Raw genomic sequence first — 17,809 nt, forward strand, 5'->3', positions numbered from 1 at the left:
GATAAAATGTGAGAACTGCCGCTCTGACAGGGCTCCCAGTTGCTAGTCCATGATCTATATCAAAACCACCTGGGGAACATTAACAATTTAACCTCCAGAGATTTTTATTCATTAGATCTGGGGTGAGTCCCAGGTAACATGAACATATAAAATGCAAGACACCAGGTTAAATTTGAATTTCAGATGAACAGTGAATAATTTTTTTTAGTATAAGTATGTCCCAAATATGAAATTCATGAAATTCAAATTTAATTTAACTGCACATTCTATATTTTTATTTGCCAAATTTGGCAACCCTACCTACTTATAAGCTTCCAGCAGATTCAGCTAGGTTTGGCCTATATCCTCTACAATCCTTTAAATATTTAAAGATAGGGATTCTGATCATCTGTATATTCTTATTATTTCCTTATTCTACACATCATATTTTTGTTGCTATACCATAGGATAACATAGACTTTTGGCAGCCACATCATGATTGCATCTCTGACCATTGAAAACCTCTAAATCCTTCCTAAATATGCTGCCTCTAAACCAGCGGTTCTCAGCCTGTGGTCGCGACCCCTTTGGCGGTCGAACGACCCTTTCACAGGGGTCGCCTAAGGCCATCCTGCATATCAGATATTTACATTAGGATTCATAACAGTAGCAAAATTACAGTTATAAAGTAGTAACGAAAATAATTTTATGGTTGGGGGTCACAACATGAGGAACTGTATTTAAGGGCCAGAAGGTTGAGAACCACTGCATTTCTACCCATTCCAATTTTAGAAAGTTAGTTTGGGACCTAGCTCCAGAATGTGGCATTTTTCACTATCCTGTTTCACCTTCTTAGATTCCTTCCATTGCTCCAGTCTGTTGCGTCCTTTTAGATTCTGACTCTGAATTCATGAGCCTTCCCAGATTGTATCCTTGGTGAATTTGATTATCAGATTGTCAAAGTTCCCTCCAGTCAATGGTGAACATATTGGATCAATGGTGAGGACAGAGCCCTATGGTCCCCCATTAAATACCTCCATCTAATGTGACATTGACCTATTAAGTATCTCTTTTTTTTAATATATTTTATTGATTTTTTACAGAGAGGAAGGGAGAGGGATAGAGAGTTAGAAACATTGATGAGAGAGAAACATCGATCAGCTGCCTCCTGCACACCCCCTACTGGGGATGTGGCCGCAACCAAGGTACATGCTCTTGAGCGGAATCGAACCTGGGACCCTTCAGTCCGCAGGCCGATGCTCTATCCACTGAGCCAAACCGGTGAGGGCTTAAGTATCTCTCTTATATACAGGTCAATCTATCCACCAATTACAACCGTACAGACTATTAGTTCCCACTAGCACGATGTCTCTTTGCCTTATGACATCTCACAAGGATTTCATAAAAGATAACGTCAGTGCCTCACAGAAAGACCATGTGCCTGCAGTAGCTCCCTGGTTTGCTGGCCCAGCAACCCTAACATAGTGAGCAATGACCCCTGCCTCTTCTCTAGGGGTTAAAGGGTCATCCTTTTAATAACCGACCTCAGATGCCAGCCTGGCACCCTCCAACTCACCAGAAGTTGGTAGAATCCACCATCTGTCCTAGTGAAAATGCAGACTGCACCTGCCCCCTGTACCTTTGCACCCTGAAAGATCGCCCCAGAAGCCCAGCAATCTCGCCCAGACATTTTCCTAGTGCTGGGAAGAGAATTCCTCAGGGTCTGGAGATCTGACTCTGCTGTTCAGAACTGCCCCCATCAGCTCTCTTCCCCTGCCCGCAAGGAGCTGGGCCAAGCTCTAGGCTGGGGAGCCTTACTCGCATCAGAAGGTAAGCCTGCAGAGCAACATGGCTAAAAACCTGGCTTTCTACCCACACCTTCAATGTGCCTCCGGCATTGCCAGGCTCTGGGGAGGCTCTGAGGAGCTGTAATGAAGGGACGGTCCCCTCCCCTCAAAGGGCTCACAGTCTAGAACAGGGGTCAGATGAAAACAAGTTGAATCTCCGTATCTAAAGAGGTGAGGACAAAAGCAGTGGGAGTCAAGGAGGGAATGACTCATCCTTCCTCAGAAGTGGGGAAGGCTTCCCAGGGGAGGTGACATTTGGGCTGGGCCCTGAAGGATGAGTAGAAGTTCCCCAGATGGAGAAGAGGGGAGCAGGTATTCCAGCATAGGGTAACCACATGGGCAAAGGCACAAAGGAGTGAGAATGCTTGTCTGGGAACACATGACCAAGACTGAGGGGCTGGATGTTGGTTGCAGGATGAGGTGTATCAAGGAATGAAGCTGCAGGATAGCACAGGGCAAAACACCAAGGGGTCTTGCAGGCTGTACTGAGGGCAGTGCCAGGCATTCCTCCATCCCGCCTCCCGTTATAATTGTTTTCCATTTGTTCCATCCATATGCATTGAGTTCCACTTGCTCGGGCACTTTGCTGGCACTAGGAGCAGAAAACTAAACTGCCCCCAGCCTGGGAGAGCCAGGCCCGTGAACTCATAGTGACAACAGTGAGTGGCAAGAGCTCTGGGAGGGCGGCACCTTCCAGAGGGCTGAGGGAAGGCTTCCAGAAGGTGGTGATGCCTACGAGCAGTAACTTTAAGAACATGTAGGAGTCAGGGGAAGTGTCCCAGGGAAAGGGAGAGACAAGAAAGATGGAGAATCTGTTGGAAGGGGCTTGGAGGCTAGATCAAAAGGCAGGTTGTGTCACAACTTTCAGCCAAAGTGACAGGAGGTCACTAGAGGCTGTTAATCAGAGCATGACACCTGACTTGCTCCTGGACTGATCTCCCAGGTTGCTGATGCAGGATGGATGGAGAGGGCGGGCGGGGGGGGCGGGGGGGCAGGACACTCAGGCCGAAGTGGACCAGAGTGAGGGGCTTGGCTTGAGATGGCGATGGGAGGGAAGGAAGTGGATAAATATGAGCAATGTTGAAAAGAGAGGATGAGGGGCCAAACTTGATGATAGGTGAGCTGCAGTGGGCCAGGACAGTGGTGGTCTCCAAGCTCTATACATGCCCCTGGTTCAGGTGAGCAACATATGGAGGTGTCACCCATGAACTAAGCACAGTGGCCAAGGCAGGGGGGCGGGGAGCAGAGTTCCCAGAGCTCTGCATGGGGGCTGGAGAGTAGGTGATGCTTATGGATGCCCCAGGAGAAGCCTTGGTGGAGTGGGGAGCAGAGGTGGGATAGGGACAGGCAGGATGCCTACAGGGTTTGGGGTGGAGAGAGGTTAAAATAACATTTTCGGTCTGTAAACACCCAGAGCCCTCCTCTCCTGAAGAGTCTGGATGATGCTCCCAGACACAGGAGGGGTCAGAGGTTCAGAGAGGGGGAGTGATGTTCTCAGGGTCACTCAGCAAGGAGTGGAGGAGCCTGGCCTGGAACCCAGGGACTTGGGACTTAAGAGGATAGACATATAAAGGAGTTTATGTTCTCATAACCACGTTTACTCTGTCCCCTTTAGAGCTTCTATGCCTCTCACAGTCCCCCTCTCGCTTCTCTGCCTTCCAATCTCTGTGTCTCTGAATGTCCCCCATCCCCATCACACTGAGGCCAGTAAGGGGAGTGTGTGTTGGGGGTTGTGTTGCAGGGAAGGTCCATCCAGGATGTCCAGATATGCCCAGTCTCTTCTTCTCTCCCCACCTCCCTCCACTCTTCCCCTCCCTGGCATCCCACTCCCTGAGAAGGAGGCCTCCCTGTTGCTTAGCAACTAGCAGAGCCTTGGAGAAAGGAAATGGAAATAGCTCAGAAGGTGCCTCCCTCTGTTAAGATAGGTCCTTGGTGTGTATGTGTGTGTGTGTGCCCACGCAAATGCATGCATATGCCCTACCTTGGGCCTAGTGTGGATCCAGGACTTCTTACCTCCCAAGCCGTGCTGACTCCCATGTCACCCCGAGCCTGTAGGAGGATGTGGCTGCCTGGAAAGCTAATGTCAGTGCCACTTTTGGTCACATCCTCAGAAGCAGTGTTTCCAGAACAAAGGAGGGTTTTAATCTGGATCAGGCCTCCACCTGGCCTGCTGGTTTGGGAGCAGTTAGCCAAATCTAAGTGGGGACTGAACACTGCATCTGCGGTGGGAGTGCCTCGAAGCCTGGAGAAGGCTCTGTCTTCCCATCTCTGCAGGGCTGCCCTGGGAGGTGGGAGCACATGTGGTCTGTGATTCTCACCAGCCAGAGCCAGGGCAATGAGTGTTTTGGGGAGAAGGAGATTTAAACTGACCCTGAAGGAAAAACAAGAATAAAACTAACAAATTTTCCCAGGGACTAATTTGATTGCCTGGGGAGATGCAAGCAGGTGGGCAGGCAAAGGCTATCAGTGGTTCTCAACCTTCTGGCCCTTTAAATACAGTTCCTCATGTTGTGACCCAACCATAAAATTATTTTCGTTGCTACTTCATAACTGTCATGTTGCTACTGTTATGAATCGTAATGTAAATATCTGATATGCAGGATGGTTTTAGGCGACCCCTGTGAAAGGGTCGTTCGACCGCCAAAGGGGTCGCGACCCACAGGTTGAGAACCGCTGGCAGACAGGCCCAGGCATTGGTCCAAGGCAGAGAGGATTGCCCTGGTGGTTATAGGTCCCTGAAAATGATTCTATTCCAAGCCAAGGCCCTTTAGAAACGATCTATAGTCCCGCCTGCATTCACCCATCTTACAGTGTCCAATCCCCCCTCCCGCTCTGAGGTGTGACCCAAAGGTGCAGACTTGCTGTCCACCCCCCTCCGCAGTCTGAGGGGAAGCGGATTAGAGCCATGAGTGGGCCTTTAAATCTTCAGGATTAACCCGCGCGGAGAGGAGCTTAGCAGGTGGCCGAGAAGTGACCATCTCGCCTCGTGTCTGTGTCTGTCCCATAGGCCCGAGGCCAGCAGCTCCGGGGCCAGCCGCTATGTCCTCCACCGTGAACAACGGGGCGGCCAGCATGCCGTCCCCGCCCGATGCTGCGAACGGCTTCCCGCAGCCGGGCGCCTCCTCCGGGAACTGGCCGCGGACCGAGGAGGAGATGCGCGCCGCCGAGCCAGGGCTGGTAAAGCGCGCGCACCGCGAGATCCTGGACCACGAGCGCAAGCGGCGCGTGGAGCTCAAGTGCATGGAGCTGCAGGAGATGATGGAGGAGCAGGGGTGAGCGTGCAGGGCCAGCGGGCGGGGGCGGGGCGGGGTGGAGGGCGGAGCTAGGCAAGTGTCGGGGACCCTGGAGCCCAGTCAGGCAAGGGACCAAGGGAAGGGAGTCTGAAATAGTAGGAGTGGCACCATTGCAAACCCAACCGAACTTTTTATTCATTTACATGTTCATTCAGCCAATAAACTGTCATGAACACCCACTCTATGTCCAGCTCAGATTCACAGAGGCCAAGGAGACACAACTCATGCCTTTGAAAAACATCCAGTCCAGTCCAGTGGGGGAGAGAGGCTTGTAAACATGCCTCAGTTTCCCCTTCTATAAAACCGGCGGCTCGAGCGCCTACGCTGCCAAGCACGGGCTGCAGCCAGACAAGAAAGCACAATGGACCCTTACTATGTGCGAGGGCTTCCTGTGGCTTCAGCAAAGGAATGCTGTTGGCAGCCACATCTGGAAGCTTGGTTTCATCCTCTCTAGGTGAGAACCAGTCATGGGGCACATAAGTGTGCTGGGCACTGTGCTGAGCCATGCTGGGACCCAGAGTTGGATCGGAATTATTTCCTCAAAGTCTCTCCCCATCTCAAAAGGGAAACAAGCACGTTAACAACCAACTCCATCACAAACAGATTAGAATCATGGGACAGGACAGGACAGGAGAGGGCCAGGTGCTTCAGGAGCTCAGAGGAGAGGTTTTGAGAGGAGAAGACGTTCGAATGGGCCTTGAAGGATGAGTAGGAGTTTGTCCAGCTGAGAAGGAGGAGTTGTGAGGGACCTCCCTGGCAAGTCTAGTGAAGACAGCCCTCCACATGAGGCTGAAGACAAAAAAAGCAAAAAAACCTAGGAGCAAAGCCTACCCATTTGTGCAGCTCCAAGGAAAGCTGCTAGTCCCAAAGCTCCCTTTTGCATCTGTCCTGAGTACTTTGAAAGGAGTGAGCTGGCTGTGGAGAGAGACAGAGTTGGGAGCAGGGCCTGTCCATCAGATATGCACTATCAGTGAGCTGAGAAATCAGAAATGCCAGTGGGTGGGATTGGGCCTGGAGCCACATCGGGGCAGACAGCCTATATACAGCAGTCCTTCCAAACCATACTTCTGTCTGTCCATCCAGTCTTCTTGGACTCCTCAAGAGGCAGCAAGACACGGTTCACTGTCCCTGTGGAGCCCAGGAAGACACTGAGACTCAAACAGAGAGAACCACCAGTGGAAGGCCATCAGGAAGGCCATCGGAAAGGCAGACCCGGGTCCAGGGCCTCCTGCAGGGTTTATAAGGAAAAAACGTGGGCACAGGGCTTGGTGTTCACCTCCAGCTGGGGACCAGGTTGAGGGACGGGGGAGGTAGGGTCTCTTCAGAGAGTGATGGATGGAAGGCTACTGAAAACAGACCAAAAGGAGGCCTCTGCTGGCAGCTGAAAACAGGTTCCATGAGCTGTGGATGTGGGCAGAAGAAAGGAGATCCCCGGGGCAGGGTTGAGTAGGGAATAGGATGGCGTTTCCTTCTGCAGAGAGAGCCCCAGGACCTTAAACCTGCAAACCCTGCTGAGGGGAGAGGAGTGAAGGGAGCATGGCTGTGGGTAGGGAACAGAAGGGATGACTTCTTTCAGGGAACCCTAAGGCACATTCCTCAGGAAGCTCCTCTCCCTCCCCACCCCTCTTTCCCCTGGCTGAACCCCCTCCTCCTCCATGAGCCCAGCCCCTCGCTGCACTTGGGAGGACCTTTACCAGGGGAAGGCAGCCTTTGATGGAAGGGGGTGACATTTGGCCATGTCATTGCTGTCAGTCCCCAGGCATTAAGGACCTGTACCTCTCTGGGAAGCACCCACTACGTCTCCAGATGTTCAGTCAGGGCCCTTCCTCCCACCCAATCTTTACTGCAGGTGGTCCTTAGACTGGAGTCTCCCGCAAAGGTAGCTCTCCAGTCACCATCCCCCTCCCCTCCCATCTCTTAGTTGCAGCCTGGTGGGTGAAGGCCACAGCCACTCTGAAACCCAACAATCCAGGCTTTTAGCCCAAGCCTGTGACCTTGGGCAAGCCCCAATTACTTGCCTTCCAGAATTGTCCTGAGGGTCCTGTGGACTAAGGCATGACAGGGCTCCTCTGCCCCCAGTCAGTCCCCAGCAAGTGCTCCACAAACACTAGGGACCCTTGCCCTGTTACCAAAGCTAGTCATTAATATCCATTTCTAGAAACACTGGTTCATTCGCGTTTATTTACCAGGTTCTCAGGCATTTGACAAATATTCCCACTAGTCACAGGAACACGCATTCTTTGGCCTCATTAAAAAGCAATCCCTTCCTTAATATTGATGGATGGCCGGCTAATTCACTGGTGATTGATGCTGCATTTGGAAACACCTTCCAGGGTAGCCTCTGTGTGCAGCCTGCAATCACCATAGGGGTGGGGACAGAGCCCACAGCCTGTGCAATGTGATGTTCTCACCCCCACCACAAACATCCCCACCCACCCTACCGAGGTCCCTTCCTGTGAGGACACAATGGCAATGGTGGTGGTGGCAAGGTGGCCTAGTTGGGCGTGGAGCTTTGAGCCCTCCCCTCTCCCTTGTTCCGTTTCCTGTTATAACATGGGAATAGTGAGGCTATCCACCCCCTCAGAGCTACAGTGAAAATCAAATTAATGACAAAGAAAGGGATTATCTAGGAGCCCTAGGTCTGGGCAAGGACAGCAGAATGAAACATTTTCCACTCTGGGGAAATCTTGTAAAATACAGTGTCTCCTCATCCCACCCCAGGCCCAGAGGGCAACCCAGGAAGTCCCCAAAGCAGGAACAAATTTGGCATGTCCTTCCCATACCGTGGAGTGGGGACGAGGGACACAGACATTATTGACTTTTAGTCTGAGGGTTTGGCCAATGCTAGCCAGGCCTCCTGTGTGGCCTGAAGTTGGCAGAGGCTGCCACTTCCACAAAGAGTGAATGGTTTGGGTACCAGCCTCCCTTCCATGTCAGCCTTTGCCTCCTGGGAATGCAGAGTGAAGAGGTCCAGGTGGCTCCTGACCTGGGACCTTGCTGGTCTGGCAGGGGTCTGGAGTAGAAAACGGCGGAGAGCCTGGGATAGCTAGACCCTCTGTTCCCATCACTCTGGAACAAAAAATCCTCAATCACTATGATTTATTGAGCACCTACTATGTGATGGGCAAAGGACTGTACATGCATCATCTCTCTTAATCCTTATGATAACCTTGAAAGGCAGGTTACTATCTCATGTCACAGATGTAAGGGCTAAGGCTAAGAGAAGTGTATGAACTTGTCCAAGGTCACAAAGCTAGGCAATTGGGGGGGCGGGGAGGGGGTGCCAGGACTCAAAAATAGGACTGCCTGGCTCTCCTGCCTCACCCATTAATCACTGTCCCACATGGCCTCGGCTGAGAGGCTTGACCTCAAGAGATATGAGGAGAGAGGAGAATAGGAGATGATGGTCACACTCACACTTGAGACCTGTTTGCCCAATAACGGGGAGCAGCTGTCACAGTGGAGCAGTGAGAGAGGGTGAAGACTGACTCCAGGGTGTAGGAGTGAGGATAAGGAGTAGAGAATTCTGGCCTTTGATCCCTAGCCTGAGACCTGGCTCAGGGAGGAAGGGAGAAGGGAGGAGAAAAGTGAGAACTTCCTTCCATTCAAGGCACAGATTTCATCCACCCCACCCCACCACCCACACAGAGAGAGACAATGGATCTAGCACTGGGATCCCCAGCAAGCCACTTGGCAGCCTTGATCCTGCAGAGATGGGGATGCTCGAAGAACCTCCCAAGGTTATTGTGAGGATCAGATGTCCCTGAGGCTCGGAAAGCAGAAAAAAGCCATGGATTCTCACTTCTCCCTGAAATGTGTCCAGAGTGAATGTCGTCGGGATGTGGGAGGGGGGCCTGCCCTGGGGGTGGGTGAGGGCCAGGGGAAGAGCATAGCCTCACCTCGCTGGTCTGCCCACCTCTGGGAACAGATCTTCCTTTCGTTTATTTGTTTGCCTGGCTGGTTGTTTGTTTAGTTGGTTGGTTGGCTGCTTTGGTACAAAGTGGGCAGGCCTTGAGCTTCCTCGGCGGCGGCGTTGAAAGCCTTGCTTGTACAGATCATCCCAAGCTGGAAAGTGCTCTTTTGACACGGCTGGGGGAGGGGCAGGGGAGGACACAGGCAGGAAGAGAGCAGTCATCACCCTCCCTGCACCCCTGCAGGTACTCTGAGGAGGAAACCCGGCAGAAGGTCAGGACTTTCCGGCAGATGCTGATGGAGAAGGAGGGAATGCTCACGAGGGAGGACCGGCCTGGAGGCCACATGTGAGTGCCACCTGTGTGGGGGCAGGGGAAGGGAGGGTGCAGGCTCAGACAGCAGCTTCGTGCCAGAGGGGCCTTTCCAAATGCTCCTTCTGAGAGTTGGGGATCTGCAAGGAAGAGAAGAGAGACATGGACTCTGTTCACTGGAAGCTCCAGCCTGGCCCAGGCACAAGGCAGGGCACCAGGGCATCACTGGGACCTGCCCCTGCTCCCTGGGTTCTATCTATGGCCCAACAGTGGGAGAGGCAGCCCAGATCTCAGGTCAGGGAATCATAGGCTGCAAATCAGGAAACCTGATAAATGTTCTGACCCCAAGCACTGTCATAGGTTGACAGTGGGACCCCAAGGTAGTCCCTGTGCCCCAACTCTTACCACCCATACAATGGCCTCCAGAGTAAACATGTACTCTCGAAAGCAAGACTCAACACACCAAATGCCATTGTTAGCGTGGCCAAAGTCTTGTCAGAGAAAGAGAGCATGAGCTGGGGTGTGTGTGTGTGTGTGTGTGTGTGTGTGTGTGTGTGTGACATCTCTGCACCTGTCATAGGGCAGGAGACACCTGTCACAGGACTGGTGGGTTATAGGCCCCCAGGAGGGCTTTGGATAAACAGGGAAGTTATAGGGAGGTCAACTTTGTCTCATTTAGAGAAGAACTGGGGACCACTCAAAACTGTACAGAATGGAGCAGCCTGCCATGGGAGGCCTGCCCCAGTGTCCAGGCATGTCTGGGTGGCCAGATGCCTGGCAGGCAGTGTGCACTGGGTGTCACTGAATTCACTCTGATCGATCTTCCCCTTGCAAAGCCTCAGTGTCCCTGCCCGTTGTGGCATTCCCTGCTTCTTACCTCACTTAAACCTCCCCTCTCTGGCCTGGGTAGGAGTGAAAGCAGAGTCAGAGCAGCCTCAGGCTTGTGGGGGGTTCACAGGTGACGTGGGGAGCCAGGCCCAGTTGGCCTCTCCCTCTTCCTCTCTGGTGGGAATAGGTGATGCCACCACTAACTCCTTCTCTCCAGCCCCCCCAGAACTCCCAGCAGCCCTCAACAGCTCCTGTGCCTTCCCCCTCATGCCAGCCAGTTCCTTACAAAGCAAGGCAGCCCTTCTCTTCCTCTCTCAAACCTCCTGGTAAACCAGATCCTCCTGCTGCTGCCTGCACCACCTCCAAACCCAACAGGGCCTGGCTTTCGGACTGGTGTCCCCTCAAATCACCCAGGACTCCTCTGGAATTCATCCGCCCTTTCCCCTCCGATCCAGTGTGAGGGTGTGAGGCCTCCTCTGGACTCTACCTGCCACCTTCCCTGGGCCCTTCCAGCTCAGGCCTGCCCTTTTCCCTCCCCTGGGCTCTTTCCTGTTAATCTAGTTATTGTCCTTCCTCAATTCTGCTTTCTCCTCCAGCTACCAGCCCACATTTTTCTCTCCTTTCTCAATCAAAAATTTTTTAAATATATTTTTATTGATTTCAGAGAGGAAGGGAGGGAGAGAGAGATAGGAACATCAATGATAAGAGATAATTATTGATTGGTTGCCTCCTGCACACTCCCTACTGGGGATTGAGCCCGCAACCCAGCATGTCCCCTTCCCCAGAATCGAACCAGGGACCCTTTGGTCTGTAGGCTGACGCTCTATCCACTGAGCCAAACCAGCTAGGGCTTAATCAAATTTTTCTGGAGTGTGTGGCATGCTTTGTCTCCACTTCCTTAAGCCATGCAGATGTGGTGACTTGCTCAGGCTATGGCCTCTACCATGCTGTGGGCCTGACCTCTCTGGCAGTTGTGTTTCCACCATTATGCTTCCCCTTCTGAAAACCTACTTCCCCCCCTGGCTTCCACTGCGAATTCCTCTGATGGCTTCTGCTGTCTCCCTTATTCCTGCCCACTTCCTATAGGTTGGTGCCCCTCCCCACAAGGTTCTGTCACGTCCTCGGGTCTCTTCCTTCCTTCTGCCTTCCCTCTTCTCCTGGGGGAATCTTATCCCTTCTACAGCTGAACGCTCTCCTGTTAGTGGATGATTCCCAGGTCTTTTCCAGTAGTCTTGATCTTATCTTTCCTTAAGTGAACGAACAAGTGAATGATGCATTTAAGAACTGGGACGCACTGAGAAATATGCCATGGGAGTGTTGCAGTGTCTCCACCATCAAAAGAAATGTCCTTGAGGATCTGTGCTGCATGCCTAACTCTGAGCTAGTGCAATGAGGAGGGAGGAGAGGAAGGGGAAGACGTGCCTCCTGCTCTCTGGGTGGGAACACAAACCTGAAACCTGAAACCAGGAATTACTGGCAGCTCCTGACAATGTGGCCACTTGAACCTTTCAGCCCTGTGCATGTTCAGTTGGAAAACTGAGGGGGACAGGCTAGGGTTGTCAGTCAGGAAAGGGTCCTTGGAAGACTTGACAGTCAGGGAGAACTCCTGGTCTGGAGGCAGAAGACAATATAGACTTGGCAGGATCCTGGGACCCCGCTTCTTTTAGTTCAGGCAGCCAGTATGGTGTGAAAATATCACTCCAAAAAGTGACTATAGCCAACTAAGGATTGCTGATGGTGCGCCCTAGATAACTCAGGGGCTGTGAGGAGCTGTTTGTGGTGCTGAACCCAAGGCCGGAGGCACAGAGATGAGATTGGTCCTGTACGTGCCTTATTGTAGACCTTCAATTCTTAGCTCAGAGTGTGGGGCAGTGGAGGGAGAGTGCAGGCTCTGGTGTCAGACACTCCACCTGTCCAAACCTTTAAGTTCAATGTTAACCGCCTGGGCTATGGATTCCTGCTCCACCACACCCCAGCTGTGCGACTTGAACAGGTCCCTAACTTCTCTGGGCTTCCACCTCTTTACTTATAAAATGGAGACATTAGTACCTACCTCATAGGACTGTTGAGGAAATTAAATGAGACAATGAATGTAAATGTGAAGAATAGTCACTAGCACACAACAGACATGTATCACCAATAGATGACCAGCACCACTATCTTAGTCAGCTCAGGCTACTATACAAAAATACCAGAGATTGGGTGGCTTTGTTGTATAACAACAAAAACTTGTTTCTCACAGTTCTGGAGGCTGTACATCTGAGATCATGGTCAGGTTCAGGTGAGAAATGTGTTCTGGGTTGTAAACTGCGACCTTCTTATATCCTCACATGACAAAAAAGAAAGCTAGCTCTCTTGTCTCTTCTTTTTTTAAAAAAAAATATATATTTTATTGATTTTTTTACAGAGAGGAAGGGAGAGGGACAGAGAGTTAGAAACATCGATGGGAGAGAAACATCGATCAGCTGCCTCCTGCACACCCCCTACTGGGGATGTGCCCACAACCAAGGTACATGCCCTTGACCGGAATCGAACCTGGGACCCTTGAGTCCGCAGGCCGACGCTCTATCCACTGAGCCAAACCGGTTAGGGCTCTTGTCTCTTCTTATAGGGGCACTGGTCCCATTCATAAGCGCTCACCCTCATGACCCAATTACCTCCCAAAGGCCCTGCCTCCTAATACCATCACATTGGGATTACAGTTTCAACATATGAATTTGGAGGGGACACAACATTCAATCCATAACATCCACGATCCCCATGATCACAGGGAGGCCTGGCAATGGCGAGTGTTAGATTGATCTTAACTTATTCCCCTCTGCCTGAGTTTCTCCACCCTCTCTGCCAACTGTGAGATTCTCTCAGGGATTTATAAAGCCCTCTGACCACCCAGCAGTCCCCGTGCTCATGCCTTTGGCTTCCTGACCCTGATACCCCACACGCACTCATAGACGGGTAATTTGAGATGTGTAGAAATTCAATGCCCTTTCAGAGTAAGATGACAAAGAAGAGCCAGCTGAAGGGTTTCCACCTTGTGTGTGTGTGTGTGTGTGTGTGTGTGTGTGTGTGTCTGTCTGTCTGATTTTAACTGTCTACGAACTGTAAGAGCCCATGACAACTCCCACTCAGGAAAAGGTCTCAACAAAGACAGAGTCACTCCCAGAGCTTTTTATCCCCAGGGGTCATCAGTCTTCCTTAAGTTGATTGACTGGTTTGAGTGACAGTCTCTTGGGGCAGTCCCACCTCAACCAACACTCCACCTGTCTGCCCTCCATACTGGATACCAGAACATCACACTGCTGCAGTATCTGGGTGTGATCCCACAGATGGTGGGAGCCAGTGGAAGGTGTGATGTGGTCAGTCAGGTGCATGGAGACTTTACCCTTTGAAAGATGATCAGATGGATGAAAATGTGGAGAGAACAGTGGAGCAGCTGGGGGAGAGGTGATGGAGAGAAATAGTGAGGTCTCAGAGATCTGGAGACTTTTGTCTTTGGAAATGATTGGTGTGGGGAATCCTATTTTGCCCCCAAAACCTTCTGTAGGTTCCCCATCATCCATGCAATCAAGTCTGGACTCCCTGGCCTGGCATTCAAGGCCTCCACACACTAGACCCAGCCTGGTCTCCCACTCTCAGCATCACACAGCAGCCAGCGTGACCTTACTGGCAATTCTCAGCTATGCCCTGTATGTTCTCATTCCCATATCTTTTCTCATTCTGGGCCCTCAGCCTCAAACACCCTAGCCTTTTCTGCACAGACTCAAAACACCCCATCATCCAAGGCTGCCTCTAAAAATCACTTTGCCCATATTGCCAGGATAAAAGTAAAACCTTCTCTTCTTTGGAATGCATATGTTTTCTTTATTTCTTGGGGCTGCTGTCAGTTCTTTTTTTCTTTTTTTACTCTAATAGACAATGACAACTTTTAAGAATAATTGTTTTCATAGTTTTATAATACAACAAAATGTTTGGAATAGAGGGTTTATAGAGAACAAAATTCATAAGCTACTTTCTAACACAGTGAGAAAATCCATCTTTTCTTTCTGTGCATCTAATTTTAGATGGAGTGTGACCTCTCTGTGCCTCATTATTTTATCTGTAAATGGGAATATTAATGGTGGTACCCACATCAGAGGCTTGTTCTGAGCATTAAATGATTAAATACATGTAAAGTGCTTAGAATAGTACCTGGCACTTGCATTAGTAATTATAATATGCACAGTGTTATATTTTTGCCCGGCATTTTGAGAAGATAGAGGAGAGGCCTCGGGCCTGACTCATCTGTTTTCCTGCCGTCACTAAACCCCACAACCCCCCTCCCTCCAGGCCCCTGGCAGGCCTGGCACACTGGCTGAGTGAATGAACAGGAGCAGAGAGGGCAGAGCCTTTGCCTGGGATCTGCCCCTCTTCTGTCTGGACTCATTCATCTGTCAATTGGCCATTATGCTCCTGGATAATGGAAAACAGAACCAGTTAATTAGCAAAACTGCTGGCGGGAAGAAGGGCACGTGACAGGCGGTCTTTTCCCAGGTCAGAACCTTGCCCGTGGCAGCCCGTCCAGCATGTGTCCTGTGCAGTGCTGTGTTCATCCTCGATGTGTTCTTGGTCCCTCTGCAGTAGACTTTTTGGGCCTGCTTTGGTCAGTTACCTGGGCTTGATTTGTTCTGTCACAGGAAGGAATGCCTCCCCTGCCGATTTCATGGACGTGCTGAGAAGTAAACTAGACCACAAACAGGAACTTAAGAGTAGGAAATATTGCCGAAACCGGTTTGGCTCAGTGGATAGAGCATTGGCCTGCGGACTAAAAGGTCCCAGGTTCAATTCCGGTCAAGGGCATGTACCTGGGTTGTGGGCACATCCCCAGTAGGAGATGTGCAGGAGGCAGCTGATCGATGTTTCTAACTCTCTAACTCTCTCCCTTCCTCTCTGTAAAAAATCAATAAAATATATTTTAAAAAAAAGAGTAGGAAATGTTAAACAAATCTAGAGTTCAGTACACACCCCCTCAAATGTGTCTACAAAGTAGGGAGGGGACAGCTGAGCGAACACCTACAGCAGGGAAGCCCAGCCGCTAAGTCAAGGGCTATCCTGTTTGCACTTCTCAAAGCCAATTGCACAGGTGAACTTACATTCTTTACTCAAAGGTCCCAAAACCGTAGGGGATGTTCCTTAACCTCTCTGGGCCTCCGTTTTCTCATCTATAAAATGGGGGGAGGGACCATTTTTCTAAGTAGCTCTACATGGGATTTGTGAGCTGCAAAGAACTATTTAAACATTAGAAAATATTGTTGTTAGTGATACTGTCATCTAGGAAAGGCAGGATAGGAGAACCCTGGGAGATCTTCAAAGCAGATGTGGTGGTACCAGCCCCACAAAACTAGCAAAAGAGGCCTACTCCCATTGACATCCCTGGAACTCCCAGAACAGGTCTTACCAGAAGGTTCTGAGACCTTGTGCCTCCCCTGAGCCTGCTACTCATACCCTGTGCCTGCTCTCAAGTAAACCTCTCAGAAGGGACTGAAGAACGAGAGAGGCCAAATGACAAGGGCCTGGGGAGGGAGGATGGGGTAGAGGGGAGAGAGTTCTGACCCAGGACAGAGGAAGAAAGGGGGTGGCCAGCAGACTAAGGAGGGCACAGTGAGGGGTGGGGCTCAGTGAGGGCCTTCACTCAGTGGCTCACTCAGCTAGGATGTTAGGAGGCAAGAAGGGCTCTCTGCAGAAGGCAGCGCCCAAACTGAGCTATTTTATTTTGTCAATAGCCGTCCTCATGTTTGTGTCCAGATAAGCGGAAGCCCCCTCTCTCACTGGCTCCAAACAAGGTTGGAATGCCCTTACGTTTTGCTAAAGACTATCTTTTATGTGTCAGGCATTTGTGTGGCTGAGGGCTGTGGGGGGTGAGTTGGGGATTTCAGGGACAGGGACAGGAGGTGGGAGGCCACTGGCTTTGGGAGAGGAGCGTGGGGAGAGCACAGAGGTTTGAGTGAAGGGATGTGGGGGTGTTTGACTCTGTGGGGGTGGGGGGAATGACATGAGCCTCTCCCCCATCACTCCAGAAAAGCCTCCTGTACTACCTGGATGACTTCAAGGCTGCCAGGGTCACGTTAGGGAACCGAATGGCATCACTGAGATTCTAGATTAGCAGATTGCTGGAGATTTGTTTCTGAAGATTCTTTTTCCTCTGTCACTGTGGTCTGCCTTTCTTGTCCTGTATCTCTTTCATGTGTCACAACTGCTTTTCTCCCTGCAAGAGGAGGTGTTGGTATGTGAGTGTCAGACTGAGCTCCCCATCTAACAGTGGTGACCATGTCGGGGGGAGCAGTGGGGGGACAACGGGACAACAGGAGCTTCAAAGACAGAATCTCACTTAATCCTCTGCTCAAAGCTGGGATATTCTTTCCTCATTGGATAGATAAGGGCCTTGAGGCTCAGTGAGCTTGGTCATGCCTGGATTCAGACCTGTCTGTGTGAATCCAAAGCTCATGTCATGTTTTTAACACTCTGCCATCCAAGTCCTGGCCTCTCTCTCTCTCAGGGCAGGGGAAGAATGAGCCAAGTGAATGGAATCCAGCCAGGTGAGAGCTGGATTAGGGGTGCAATGAGGGAGGGTAACTGAGCCTCCATGCAGAAGGGGCATTGTCTGAGCCAGTATGGAATGAAAAATAGTGGGGGTTGGGGGGGGCACCACCCTGGAACCGGTACCCTGGAGCTGGGCTTTTAGAGGGTGGCTTCTGGGCGTGTTTACTAAAAGGCAAAGTTGCAAAGCACCGGTTACCTCAGCGAATTCTCCCAAAGCCCGATAACACAGTTATCACTCTCATCTTGGAGAAGAGGTTCAGAGAGGGGGCAGACAGGCACCAGGCCATACAATGACTTAGGGACCGTGTGTGATGATGGCACAACTGCAGCTTCAAAACTCATGCGCTTGCCTTAAGTCCAGCTGCCTTTTGGAAAAAAGCGTCATTCTCTGACATGCCCGCAGGGTGCAAACATCTGGCTGACGGCTGGGCTCCTGAACCAAGAGCAGGGCCAGGACCACCAGGGGCCCTGCTGGGTGTAGGGGAGAGCTCTGCAAGATGGATGGGGAGCATTCGAGGCGGAGTGCTGCCGCCAGGCAGTGATTGATGACAGCTCGGCAGCAGAAGAGCAAGGCGGCCTCCGGAGCCTGGAGGCTGCGGAGAGGAGGGCGAGGGGAAGCTATGATTATTTTAGAGAGGCAGCCAGGGCTGGAGGAAGGAGGGGTTGGGGGAGGGAGGCAGTCGGGTGGGCAGGGGGAGGCAGCTCAGGGACTGGGACAGCGGGGTTAAGGAAAACCTTATCAGTGAGGGGGGCTCAGTGAGGGAAAAGGAAGGCTGGAGAGGATGAGCGGGCTTAGAGAGGGGAGAGGGGCTGGAGAATGGGGCAGTGAGGGTAAAGGGGACAGGGATCCGTGAAAGGGGCTCAGTGAGGGGAAAGAGGGCTGGATTGGGGGTGCAATGATCGGGACTAAGGGACAGAGTCTGTGCGGGAAGGGGACTCAATAGGGGAGGGCCTCACTCAGGAGGAGGGGGCTCATTGATGAGAGAGGGAGAGACTTGTAGAGGGAACTTAGACGGGGAGGGCTCCCTGCTCTTTTCTTTCTCTTTTTGCAAAATATGGCACC

General features: G+C 51.4%; 1 protein-coding gene across 1 annotated transcript in view; it reads left to right on the top strand.

The window, feature by feature from the left end:
• Nucleotides 1-4,865: 4,865 nt before the first annotated feature.
• Nucleotides 4,866-17,809, top strand: part of SRRM3 (serine/arginine repetitive matrix 3) — a 32,020-nt gene continuing 19,076 nt past the window's right edge. The window contains 2 exon segments of the mRNA XM_023753420.1: nucleotides 4,866-5,098; nucleotides 9,277-9,378. Coding sequence (XP_023609188.1) covers nucleotides 4,866-5,098; nucleotides 9,277-9,378 — 335 coding nt within the window.

This window comes from Myotis lucifugus, unplaced genomic scaffold (assembly GCF_000147115.1).
Source record: "Myotis lucifugus unplaced genomic scaffold, Myoluc2.0 scaffold_45, whole genome shotgun sequence".
Taxonomy (NCBI): domain Eukaryota; kingdom Metazoa; phylum Chordata; class Mammalia; order Chiroptera; family Vespertilionidae; genus Myotis; species Myotis lucifugus.